Source organism: Phyllostomus hastatus, unplaced genomic scaffold (genome assembly GCF_019186645.2).
Source record: "Phyllostomus hastatus isolate PE091 unplaced genomic scaffold, TTU_PhHast_1.1 phas_contig_1, whole genome shotgun sequence".
In the NCBI taxonomy this organism is placed as follows: domain Eukaryota; kingdom Metazoa; phylum Chordata; class Mammalia; order Chiroptera; family Phyllostomidae; genus Phyllostomus; species Phyllostomus hastatus.
The window spans coordinates 18,118,137-18,131,832 of NW_025333498.1; the positions used below are offsets into that span (position 1 = coordinate 18,118,137).

Sequence of the window (13,696 nt, forward strand, 5' to 3'; positions counted from 1 at the left end):
TTTCACCCAAAAATTTTGTGTCATGTAACTAAAACTTCAGCTTTAAGCTTAGACATGCATAAATATTGGGATGGCCACCAGAGGGAGCCCAAGTGTTCTTCTGAATCTATCAGACACCAAAGAGAGAGGAAGACAATACATATGAAATATAAAGCTGGGGGAAGCAGGAGGTTTGGAGTAGGTGGGAGAGAGACCATTAACAGCTTCAATCATTTAAAAGAATATCTGGTTGAACGACAGAGCCATTTTTGCATTTGTTATAAATTCCTTTACTAGAGAGTTAGACATACACTACAATGCTTTCACGCTTTGCAGAGAAGTAAACATAACATAAAATTCCTCACCTACCCTAAAACTAGAAGGTCCAGGGTAAACTGCTGTGATAACATCCATGATACTCTGCTGGGCCCCCCAAACAAGCCAGGTGCCTTCTTCAGTACATCTTCACGTTCCAGCTCTGACTCTCTGTCCTGGTCCGGACTGTAGTCAATTTTGGGTGTGGTTTCCTCACTTTGTTTGGTATTGGGTTATCAAATTACAGCACCCAGTAAGCACTTGGTGTGACTTGGGGATTTTCATTCTTTTGGGTAAGCCAAATTAATACAGACATTAGGATGAATGACTTTCCGTTTGGCATTCTAAATTCTTCCCAGAACTCAGAACTGGACCAAGTCCTAACACAGGATGCAAGAAGAGCACCTTTATAAAGCCCCCCAGACCAAATCTCCATATAAACTAGAAACCACTGGCCAACCGCAGTGATCCCCCCAGGCCACAAAAATGTCCTTGGGTTTAGGCTACAACAGGGGTATGATCTTATTTAGAATTAAGATCCAGGGAACTTAATATAATGTTTTTTTTTAAGTAGTGTCAAGTTTTAGAATTTTCCCCATGCTCGATGTTAACTGATCCCCCAGCAATCCTTTCATTGTGCTAGTTTGGGGATCGCCTTTTTACCAATGACGAAAGTGAAGCTCCTGGAGGTGACTTGTACAGTGTCAAGTCACCTGGCACTTAAGAGCCAGGGACAGAAACCGATGCATTTTGGGAACATGGACTATAAAAATGAGTGAGAATTAAGATCCGTCATACTAATGCCTCCTGAGATAGAAAGAAAATTACTGCCTTCCTTCTCTTCCAAATCACAAGTGACTGAAAAGCACGACAGAAGTGAATGTAATGACTGAGTCCTTGTTATTTGGCCAGCATTTTCATGGTATGCTTTCCCAAGTTTCTTTTTCATCTCTAGAAAGGGTAATTTTATCACGTATACAAATCAATTAGTACAAACAAATTAAATTCCACAGAGTTAGGTCATCTGCTGAATGTTGCTAGATTTAACATGCTGATTAATGCCTTGAATATGGAATCAAAAGCATTCTTATTAAATTTGATAATAACCTCCAATTGGTTGGGGGATGGCTGGCATGTAGGAGAACTGGAATGAAATTTAAAGTGACCTTGACAAATGGAAAAGGTGAAAGAGGGCGGGACTCAGTAGAAAGCTGTGCTGAGGGGTGCATTTGAGAGAAGGGAGAAAACACACAGGAGAACGACAGAAACGGGGGAGCACGGGCTGCGCAGTTAGAACGGGCAGCTGGCTGGGGAGCAGAGCTCACAACAGGCTTCTTAGGCGTCAGCCATCCAGACCTGCCATTTTTAGAAAGAAGACATGATGTTGTGAGGTACAAACAGGGGAAATTCAAGCTAATTCCCCATCTACATTCAACACAGATCAGGCTTTACGGGGTAAAATATGTTGATTTGTTGAGACCCGGGAATGCCTGAAGCTTGGAAGTCAGATTTTTATGACTTTGAAAGGTATTCTAGAAAGTAGAGTGTCCAAAATAACAAACAGCTTTTGAATTTAGATCTGATGAGATTAGCCTCAAGAAAGTTCTGGAACTCTGTTCCTTTGTTCGTGCAATGTTCTCCTTTCCTGTTCACCTGGATAACTTCTACTTTCCACTGAGAACGCACGCAGGCACTTCCTCCTCCGTGAGGCCTGCTCCGAGCCCCTGCCTGCCCCCCTGAGACCTGCACGGACCTCCACGTGTCTCCTGAGAGCACACAGCGGGCTGCAGCGCTGGCTGGGCACTTGGTGCGCATCATCTCATGAATCCTTCTGCAAGCTCCCTGGGGTAGGGCGCCACTGTTACTCTCCCTGCGGATGAGGAAACAGAGGACTAAGGGGTTAACTAACTCGTCCACCTTCATGTGGGCCATAAGTGGCAGAGCTGGACTTTAACTCAAGCCTGAAGAGCTAAGGCCATGTATGTCCCCTTGCCATGCTCTCTGCCCATATGTGCCCATGACACCTCCATGTACTTTTATGTTCACATGTGTTCCTCCACATATTACTGCAACTTGCTGAAGGTACTGTTTTTTTTTTTGTAGCCCCCCAGGGAGCCTGCAACCCACCGACACACATGTGATAAATGAAAGGTTTTTGAGCAAATAGGTGGCATATTCTATGGGTATTTCTGAATCATTCTTTGGAAAATAAAACTAAGTTGAAATAAAAACTTAGTTTTTATTTGAGTGAAGAGAACTTAAGCATTTATGAAAACTAGCAATAAGAATGCCAGATCACATTACTAAAGGTGGTTTTACAATTTCCTTTCCCCAAAATTTTAAGAATGAAAATAGGTAAATATATTTACATAATCATACATATGTATGTGTCTATATACCAAATCTGTATGTAAGTGTATGGTGCATGTATACGCGTATCTATCATCTATATCTCTTCCATGTAATTTTACCTAAAGATAAAGAGAATGACTACAGAATATTTTAATATCTATGGACTCAGGGGAGCCTGACCAACCCAGAATTGTTATTACAAAAAAATCCAAATCCTACGTGACATGTAATCACTAGATTAATTTATCCAATCTGAGAACACTACAATTTTCTCTCCTACAAAGAAGACATATTTTGCAAATAATCTGGTCTCAATTCCTCAAAACAGGAACAATAAAAATTCAAATTCATCAAACATAAACACTGTATTATTTTACTCTTACAATCAGTTGAGATAATGTGCCAGTGGCCCAAAGTTGCTGGTGATGAACATAATTGCCTGCAGCACAGGATGAAATATTTCTGAGGACAAGAATACTCTCCCACAACTTTGGAATCAGCAATAGAGCAAGCACCTTATTATCAACAGGACATTATGTTCCTCGTCCCTGCGGAGAGTGGAACTGATTCTCGGCAGCGAGCCGATCCTGAGCAGGCTCGCCTCAAGGCTGGGCTAGTTTTTCAAGTGAGAGCCAGGAGAAGCTAGGGCTAGAGAGACAGGGAATCTCGTTTCTTTGATTATGATGCTATTTAAGGATTAAATGCTATCCAGGTTCTCTCTGCGGTACCTGGTCACATCAAATTCTGATTACAGAGAAGAATGAGAGAATATATTCAAAGTAACCCTAGAGCACCATCAGTGACGACCAGAGTAAACCATTAGCCCGGAAGCACCATTAAGAAGTTCTGTGTCATAAAAGAAAATTTTAAAACGTAAAGGAACCCAAATCGGGACATTGAAACAATCACCAAATGTAATTCATAATATTATAGACATAACTCTCAAATATGTTAACAAGGCACCACCCCAATATCACCCAACATGTGCCCTTGACAGGAGACTCACAGAAAGCGGATCCTGCAAGCGTGACCGAGAACATTTGGTGGCAACGAGCACATGGTCTAACTGGCAACCCGAGACCAGGTAGTTAGAGTGTTGCCTGCATTTACTATGTACTGCTCAGATGAAGGACAACCACCCGGTACCTTATAAATTCAATCAATCTACCACTGCAGAAGCTAGAGAGAAGAAGAGAGGTGGTATGGTCAGCTTTTACAACAGATGGAATAGAAAGCAGAAAGAAATTCAGCAAGGGCATTCTGCCCCATATAACCCATACCTCGCAAACACCAAAACAAACACGTCCTCAGAGAGCTCAGGCTGTCCTTGGCCCCGTGGACACTAACTTGCTGGTGTTCTCCAGGAGGCGGGGTGGACAAAGTGAGCCCTGGCTCTGAGCGACGCATTCCGATCCACCCGCTGGAGAACTGAGTATTTACACACTAGACATCGCACAGACCAGGGCCTGCAGCACCCTCGCTCTAACCTCCACTTGGGCCATAGGCAATCTGTCCTTCAAAATCAAGAGGAGCAGGCTCAGTGTTTTCTGAGTCTTCAGCATTTGGCTGGTCTGCACCCTCCACCCGTGACACACACTTCGTTTCAGGGCGGCATCGGCACCAGGGAAACCATTCTCACCCACAAACAGGGGAAAGGGATGCTGGGTAAGCCCGGGAGCTCTGGCCAAGATACTTTGATAAGCTCTGGACTTGCATCAGTCATGTTTTAAAGCAGGATTTTAAAAACTTTTGTGTTCTGCCCTGGCTGGTGTGACCCAGTGGATTGAGCACAGGCCTGTGAACCAAAGGGTCACCAATTCGATTCTCAGTCAGGGCACATGCCTGGGTTGGGGGCCAGGTCCCCAGTAGAGGGTGCACTAGAGGCAACCACACACTGATGCTTCTCTCCCTCTCTCCTTCCCTCCCCCTCTAAAATTAAATAAATAAAATCTTTGGAAAAAACCGAACTTTTGTGTTCTGCAAAAAACTGTTCATTAGAATCCAGTAGGTGTTCTAAAGGTGAAGGTTTTACTGGGTTTTATAGGATTGTCTAAGTTTTTACATTTTAAGTTTGTATCAGGATACACACCTTCCTATGACTGGCCCAGAATCACAGCCAGTCTAACATGGTAAAATAAGATGTTGCCATTTAATTGGTGGAAAACATTCTCATTTATTTTCTCGAAACTTGAAACAGAGCAGCAATAGAGATAAATGTTATTATAGTCCCTAAAAATTCCTAAAATTCCTAGCCTTTTAACCCTAATAGTTACTTGTTTATTATTATTATTCTATTACTCTCTCTCCTTACTGAGAACTTTCACAAACTGTGTAGATTATTTCCTGACCATTTGCCATTTAAAAACTTGTGTCTTTATAATAATTTCTGAAATTTGTTCTTCACATAAATGACACATGATTTTTAAAAGTTTGAGAAACTTTGTCACCTTCTAAAAACGAGACCTACAAATAGTTTTATAAGACTCCAGAGCTTGCCCATGATTAATAGCTAGCATCAGTTCCAGCACTTGGGAAACCTTCGACCTCCGTCTGCATCGACAGTGTTCTCTGCTGGCAAGGACGCTCTCCTGTTCAGCAAGAAGCTTCTAGTGACACTCTCAGCACTAAAACTGTCTAAAAAATGAAGACCTCAAATGATCTTTTTGGAAACAAGATGTTTGTAAGTCAGGAAATGGAATTATTTTGTAATCTCTTCCTGAGTCTATTTTCTGGCTTCTTGCACACTCAGGAAGAAAAGTATAAACTTCTAAGATTACAAAACTCCATAGCAGTCGCCTCTCAGAAGGATACAGCACAGTGAGCAGCACGACCTACATAAATAGCAAAAAATTATAGACAAGCTCATTCCTTCAAAGGGCAACTGTAATATTTGACTATAAGGCTCTCTTTTAATTGTGATTTTTTTTAGCTTCTGTGTTAAACATGGTCAGTCAGATATGGCGCATAAAGACAGAAAAATACAACTTAAACAGATCAAAGAGAAAAATTTCTTTATAAATCCAATAGCTGCAAACAATCACAACCCTACCAGAACAGTCTACTTATTTTATTGGCTCAGTAGTCATTTTTCTGATGCAGTTATCAATCATTTTATAGGTTCCAGTATCCTGTGGTATTTAAATACTGCCCCATCCATTACACTAAGTAGTAAACAAAATAATCCAGCAAGTTAACCGCCAGCCCATCTGTTTCTACAAAAGTGCAACTTATAAAAAGGAAGGTCTTTCTATGCAAGGTAAGCCTAGGTCTGGAAATAAAATGTAGCTGGCGAGGCAGCTGCAAACACCACATGCTGACATCTGCATATTTGATTAAAAGTCAAACATGGCGATTAACATAATCAAGAGTAAGAGCTGGAAAGGAGAACATATTCTTTCCACAAAGACTCTCTTTGGACACTGAAACGATAGTCTACATGCACTCACTTCAGTTGCCGGCATATCATTCTATCTAGAAACACCAAGGGAACATAACATGGCCCAGTGTGCAGTTACAGAAGGTAAAGGATTAAAGGAACCATCACAACACTACTTGTCTCTTACAAAGGAAATACTTCAGTTAACACCACTTTAAGGATCTCAGGCTTCTCTTTATCTTTCTAGAGCTTCAGCTCTGTTCACGAATGTCTTTCATCCCATTTGCTTTCCTTTGATGGCATCGGAGAGGTTTCCTAAGAGCACAGGGTGACATTGCGTCCACTCTATTTGCTGACAGAGAAAACTTGTGCTGTTCCATCTGCCAGAGAATTGGACACGGAATGGCCCACACAGATGCAAGGGAGCTACCCCACAACTAACGCAGGAGAGACAGCCTGGCCAGCCCTACGTCGTTGTTTCTAACTTTCCGCAAACATCGAATTCCTCGTTTGTCACAAGTACATGACAAAATGCTACATGATGACAGCTGGTGGACTTTCTGCTTAGAACCTGTGCCTGTCGCCCCACTGCAGGGAGATCCATCGTAAAGGTGGCCCGGGGCCGAAGAGGGACAGGGCTTCCTTTTGAAGATCAGAACAGCTGAGACCCCCAGGGTTTGGCCATTCTGTGCACCCTCAGCATCGCAGAGAGCCCCTGGATGAGGAGGCCGCAGGCTCTCTTGTCATCTTGATTTGGCCGATGGCTGGGTATTTTTTGTTGCAGTGTCTCGGGGGCATCCGTGTCCCAAATGGTGGCAGGAGGAGATTGTTACTTCGGGCACCAAAGGCTATGGCTTCGGACTCTCCATGAACCTCAGGTTCACGGAAGACAGGTATTTTAAGGCCAGCCATAAAGCCAAAAAAAGGTACTTTATAAAGGTTAGGACATTTTCAGAGAAGGAAAAATAGCTAGAAAATGATAGGAGGCTTGAGAAAGTAATGATTATAATAATAGTCCTAACATTTACTGAGCTCTATTGTAATATCTCTAGGTTTTCCACAGACGGCCTCATTCAGTATTCATAATGGCCTTTTAGGGTGCTCAGGGCTGACATCCGCATTTTGAAGATGAGGTGAGGATGTTTAGAGAGGTCAAGCTGCATGCACACGTCCCCCCAGGGAGGAGCCAAAATCCTTTGCTGACGCAAGCCAAGGAAACTTTTGGTGGAACATTTGAAGCGGCATTTCTGGGTCCTGAACCCAAATTTGTAGCAGTACCAGTGTGGGCCAGAATCCCCAACCAGCCCATAAAACTAAGATTATGGAAACAGGGGGACCCAAAGAAAGGTAGAGTCAGCACTTTGAAGAGGAATACAGAAGTAATCTGAACTTAGTTGAGACGATATCTTAGCCCACAGACACAGGACAAGAACAGGGAGAGGAAAGGGTAACAATTCTGTGATATTGCCACCAAGGAGCACAACGACGAGATGACATTCTGAGAGCCACCGAGCATGGCTTCAGATGAACCACAGCATGGTTCCATCAGTAACCCTTCCATGCTGTTGTCTAAATTTAGATTCCAGTTAACACAATTAACGTCATCATCATTATTTACACACAAAGACAATGACACTGCATCACTTCCACCCTGAGAAGGCACACTTGGTACTGTTTCCTAGGAGATATTTGTCCTAAACCTTCTATTCTCTCCCCTGCTTTCTCTAAACAACTACAGCAATTATTTGGTTTTTGGCTTCCAAAGAGAAATATGACTTTAGTGTACAATTAGGTAAATTCATCATCTGACCCTGAATTTCATGTTTTTGTATTCCCACTAAGGAAAAACAACATGTTTTCTATAGGCTGTTAAACTAATGATTTGTTGTACTGCTGAGTATGCATCATGGGAAAGAGAAAACAGCACTTGCACCGTTTGCCCCTAGAATAACCTTCCTTCAGACCCACTAATGTCAAGGGCGTGTGGTGACCATGTCATAGCAATCGGCCTTCTCCCCTTCATACTTCAAAGTGGCCCCCCAAAGATGCCAGAATAAGATTAGAAAAATATTTATTGCTCTGTTGAACGTGGATAAAGAGCTCTCTCTGCTGGCAAGGTTACCATGGTTATTTTTCACCTTTTGACAGTTTTTAGAAGCTAGGCAGAGAGAGTAGCTACTCACGTTGTCCTTGTCAGGAATCCCTAGAAGAGCAAAAGAAAAGAGAGAGAGAATGAATTATAAGATCAACCTGTAAAATGGAGCTGAAATCCTTTGCTTAATCAAACCAAATAAAATTTGGTGTTAAAAAACAAACCTACATGATGTTGCTTTGAAAAATAGCAGCCCCTTTCAAAGTCTAACATACACGGAGCGATGAACCAGGAGCAGGGCTGTGTCCAGACACCCAAATCTCCCGCTGATTGTGCTTTCCTGCCACACGCTTCACTTTCCCAGAGGTAAAAATGTGCCCCTGACCTGTTTACACCATGCGAGCAACTAATTCCTCTGTCTTGGGCACCAGAGCACTCGAAATTTTAGACAGACACATCAAGTATGAGTGGCACATTTGTCTTTTTATGCTTCAAACCACCCACACTGCTCCAGGGATTTGAACCTAGGGGCAGGTTGCACATAAAACCCACCAGGACACACCTTCCGTTTGGGGCAAAGCAAACTCTGCTGCCTCTAAGTCAGGTCTGAGCTGGGCAGTGGCTGTGACCAGGGATATCTCAGTTCTCTGAGCAAAAAAGGCTAAATGTTCATCCATTCATTTTGTGCATCCTTTCACAAACGTTTCATGAGCACCTACTACAGGCAGGGCCCGGTCCTTGGCACTTCCTCGGGGGCCGCTGTCTGACAGACGTGGTAGGTAAGGGTGGTCATATGGGAAGGTCCACAGCCCCAGCAGAGCTTTCTGCTCCCAGGAAAGTGGGCACAAGTGGCCTTATACTGAGGAGACAGAAGCACAGGTGGGTTTAAGGTGGCCTGCACCTAGTTTTGAATCACTGGGGCCGCGTGTGGTGGTTTGCAATGTTAAAATACAGTACGTCCAAATTCTGAATAAACAAAACCTTCTGTGTTAAATGTGACTATACTGATTTACAATATTGGCATTAAAAGAACTGAGCACCCATCCTAATGGCCAGCAGTACAGTGCACAGGAGGGATAAGAATAAAAGAGACGATTTGAAAACATTCCCTAATCAGACTTTGGCTCCCGGGCTGGGACAGCACCAGGACACAAACGGAGAGTGCTAAGAGGCAGGTTTGCCCCCATTCCCAGATCCATCAGAGGAAGGAAGGGTGGCTCACTGTCAGCACTCTGAAACTCATCTTCAGTCCACCCACCCACCCGCCCACCCAACCATTCATTCAACAACCGTTTGAAAGGACCGAAATTGACTGAATGAGGAGATGCAGGGGCATAACGGAAGCTTACTTTCTAGGAGGTTAATAGACAGCTACAGAGTTGCACAAGTCACCACAACCGAGTGGCTGGAAACTAGGGTCTCTGTAGAGAAATAATACTGAAAAGGAGATTTGGAGTCACGCCGGAACTTGGAGGTTGGGCTAAGGCATTTGCCATCTGGGAATTCACCTTCTGTGGCAAGTGATGGACAACTATTAAACGGTTTTGAGTAACAGAGAGATTCTGACCAGGAACAGGATGGAAAGGGACTGTTCATAATGAAAAGACATTTAAGACACAAAAACAAGATTCAATGGCATGGTCCTTGACTGAAGTCCAGTTTGAGCATGAGCTCTAAAGCTACTCAGCTGGGGAAATCTAAATATGGACTAGGCAGTGGGTGTTATTAAGGAAAACCATGCCAGCCACTAGGCATGATAATAGTGTATGGTTATACATGGAAAAGTTTTTATTTTAAAAAATACCTGTTAAAGTACTTGGTGTGAAATACATATGTACAATTAAAAGAGATAAATGTGGCAAAATATTAATTTTAAAACACACATTAAGTTAATAAGCAAATCCTATTTAAATATTAAAGTATTAATTAAGTTGAAATGATGAAAACATAGGCATTCACTGTGTCATTCTATACGTGTGAAATTCCTCACACCAGAAAGTAAATAAAAAGAACTTCTGTACAAGCCGGGAGCAGGGCAGACCAGGGGTGAGTCACGGGGGGCCCAGAGGCAGCTGAGCCGTTTTTGCCCTCAGGTCAGGAGTGAGGAGGCCTTCAGCCAGGTGGCTGCTGAGGGAGCGGCAATGAAAGCATGTGAACACAAGAGACAGAGGAGCAAGGGGTGGACAAGTGATGAACCTCAGTGGTGGGGGTAAGAGAAAGGAGGGCTCCACAATGGCTGGGGCTTAGAGCCTGGTACATGCAGGAGAATGGGGGAGTTATCAGTGAAAATGCACCGTCAGAGGAAGGATCGGTTTTGTGGGAACCAGGATATGTTCTGTTACTGACATTTTGAGTTTAAGACGCCAGAGAACATCTAGGTGGAAAGAGAACCAGCAGTCATTCAGAAAGCCAGGCTGCTCTTTGGAGGAATCAGAGGCATTGGTTGGGGAAGTATGTATATCAATTGCAAAAAAGGATACAGTGGTCAGGGGGAAGTATAGAGAAAACAGCTAAGGCTACACTCTTGGGTTATACCTAAACTTTTCATTGAAAGGAAGAAGTATCTGTAAAAGAGACAAACATTCAAGTAACCAGAGAGATATAAGAAAACCAGGATAGTGCAGTGGAGCCTGATGCCACAGGAGAATGGACTGTTGGCGTGAAAAGTCTTACTCGAAGTTGGGGAGAGTGGGAAGCTGCAGAGTGGTTTGAGTCAAGAATGGGGCAGAAGCCAGACTTGGAGGGGTTAAAGAGTGGCTGGTGGTGAAGAAATAATAGCTCACATCATTTGGGTGCTAATTATATGCTTGGAACTCTTCCAAATGCTTGACGTGTTTTGCTTCATTTAATCCTCATAATAACCCTTGAGGAAACTGAGGCACAGGGAGACTAGTGCCTTGTCCAAGGTCACAGAGCTAGGAGACAGCACAGCTGGGATTGCAACTCAGGTACTTGTCATGAGCCAGTCACCCCCAGATCAGCCCACAGAGAAAAATCAAAACAGGGAAGCAAAGGAAAGGAAAGAAAGCAACAGAAGGAGAGGGCAGAGGCTGCACAGAAATTGTGAACCTGAGGAGAAGGAAAACGAGGAAGCTTACTTAGGTCTTGGGTGAGCAGGGAGGAGAATCCCCTGTAGAGAGTGACAAGTCTGGGATTAAGAGCAAGGATTCAAGGTGTGAGGAAGGGGATATGAAGAGTGACTCTGAAGATGCTTGGAGTGGAAGGGCCTCCTGCTCCGTCACTGGGTCTACTTGAAGTACTACAGCCTCAAAAACCCTAGTACTTGGTACCTTGTCACGAGCCAAGGAAAGGGGCTTAGAGGTGCAGTGAGCATCTCCCAGGGATGCTAAGGGGTGCTGAGCAGGTGCTTCTGATGTGCACGAAAAGATAAACACAGTTGGGACACAGGGTTTCTCAGGGTCCGGTGGGCGCTTACTAGAAAAGCATATCACAGAGAAAAACTTCCTTTCTTTTATGATCAGACAGAGACTGGTCTCCTATAAAAGGCCTGGGGTTTGGAGAAGCTGTGGTTTAAGAAGAAGAATGACTCATGCTGCTCCTCTTTGATCAATAATGTCAAAATGAGCAAGAGGGTGGGGCTCTCAGGTACGCACAAGTGACCGAGACAAACACAGCTCATGAGTCCCATTTTAAAGAGACCACAGCAACAACACTGGATTTTGCAACAAAATGAAGACATTCTGAGAAGGTATTCTAAGTATGCTGAAGTCCCAACTAGCAGCAGAGCATTAGCTAAAGCCATGAAAAAATAATACTGTATGAACATTTTGTATAATAATCCACGTGGGCTGGCAGGTCTGTTTATCCACAAAAGAGTCTGGAAACTTAATCTGTCAAGCTGGTGTAGGACATATTTTTGTCACATGAAAACACACACCACACGACACATTTTAGATACAAATGTTCACATTTTTCACTTACTGTCATTGTTAGAGCCCGTTTCCATAACACCATAAGGAGGAGCCAGAAGTCCTGCCATGTACTGTCGGTATTTCTGAAAGACAAGATTGCAAACTCAATACAGAGATATTTATTCACGTGGAGCACTCATTTATTTACACATTAAAAAGCAGAAACCTTGGTCACCAGGAAGCATCTGAGTCTTGCATTTATAGAGCCTTGAATCACGCTGTCTGGGATCTGTGGCCTACAATTAAGATACTGTGCTCTACAGAGGTCTTCCTGGGCAAGGCTGAATACGCCCATGCCCAGGGAGGGGGCTTGGTCTCAGCTCACCCATCTATGTAGTTGTGACTGATTAAATGAATTGTGTGGGCTTTCGCCCTCCCTCCATCTCCTGCCCTGCTCCCCACCCCTGCAAACGCATGCTCAGGTTTTGGTAGAGGGCAAAGACACTTGGTGTTTACAGCTGCAGATACAAATAAATAGCTGAATGACACGGAATCAGTTTTCTTTCAGAGCAAAAAGAGATGCATCCCTAGAATATGTCTGTTTTGAAAGAAGCTGATTTGCTTCCATTTACCTACTTCCTTTTATATCATACACCTGCCCATTTGTGACCTCCAAGGAACTGTTGATATGTTGTCAAATAGAAGACTTTGGCTTCATGCAGTAGTGTCTGGGTTCCCCCAGAATTGTATCCCCCTGATTTTTGGTCCAGGCATGCTTTAAAACCTGGGGTTCAGCGATACACACTAGCCCTTGAAGTCTGTGCTGTTTTGAAGGCACAAAGCTTGGTAAGCATAAAGCAATCTAGAGCATCCTACGAGAGAGGAGTGGCATTTAGGAAGAATGAAAAATGCCTATTAGACATCCTCTCTTGTCAGGTAATAATCCAGCCTCCTCCCCTTTCAGGATGAAAGCTGGGCAATTTCATGTGTCGCACGGTGTCATGTATATTTATGGTTTGTAATTATGGTGACACACAAACGTTAAGCAACATCAAAGGAGTCAGCGCTGTACAACGTGCTCGTGGGTTACACAAACGTCGGCGGAAAAGGCTTCATCTGTAGCAATGGGCAGCTGGCAACACGCAGTATTCGAGCAACCACCTGGCCCATTTGGTATATCTGAATGGTGTTTGTAATGTAACATTGAACTTCTCAAAAAAGCCTTCTTCCAGTCAAGATGTGACTAGCTTTTATTTTTTAAACCCATTCTGAGGCAACTATACCAGCACCTGCATGCAAACATTAAAAATCATGAATTTCTCTGCCTCTGAGCTAACTAATCAGTCAAACATACCCACAGGACCAATCTACCACCCCGAAGTCCGGACCTTTCCTTTGATAACTCCCCCATTCTGATTCTCTTCTTTCTTATGACACCATCTACTCTTCTTCCTCACCAGAGAGCATTGATTAAACACACTGCTCAGCATGGTATCATGCTGAACTCAGAACAAAACAGGCTCAAAGAGAGGAGTCGGGGACGGGGTATGTTCTAAGAAGCTTTGTGACCCCTACGGCCTTTTGAGCTATTACTCTCACTGTTAGCAACTTCCTACCGGGCTCCTAGGAGAAACAGTTCGTCTTAAATTAAAGGAGGAATTTTGCTCTGCCTAGAAATGTTTTGGATGCAGAGGATGTTCTTTGTCTCAG

General features: G+C 43.5%; 1 protein-coding gene across 11 annotated transcripts in view; it reads right to left on the bottom strand.

The window, feature by feature from the left end:
- The window catches only part of RAPGEF4 (Rap guanine nucleotide exchange factor 4), a 277,658-nt gene that overhangs the window by 110,610 nt on the left and 153,352 nt on the right, over positions 1-13,696 (bottom strand). For 9 of the 11 annotated variants that reach the window (XM_045817903.1, XM_045817825.1, XM_045818158.1 and 6 more), the window contains 2 exons: positions 12,057-12,129; positions 8,206-8,225 (listed from right to left, as the gene is read on the bottom strand). The exons of 1 other annotated variant lie outside the window; for it this stretch is intronic. In XM_045817903.1, the coding sequence (XP_045673859.1) occupies positions 8,206-8,225; positions 12,057-12,129 (93 nt within the window). Of the gene's footprint in view, positions 1-348; positions 368-8,205; positions 8,226-12,056; positions 12,130-13,696 lie in introns of those variants that run through there. One more of the 11 variants, XM_045818519.1, reaches the window with a different exon arrangement.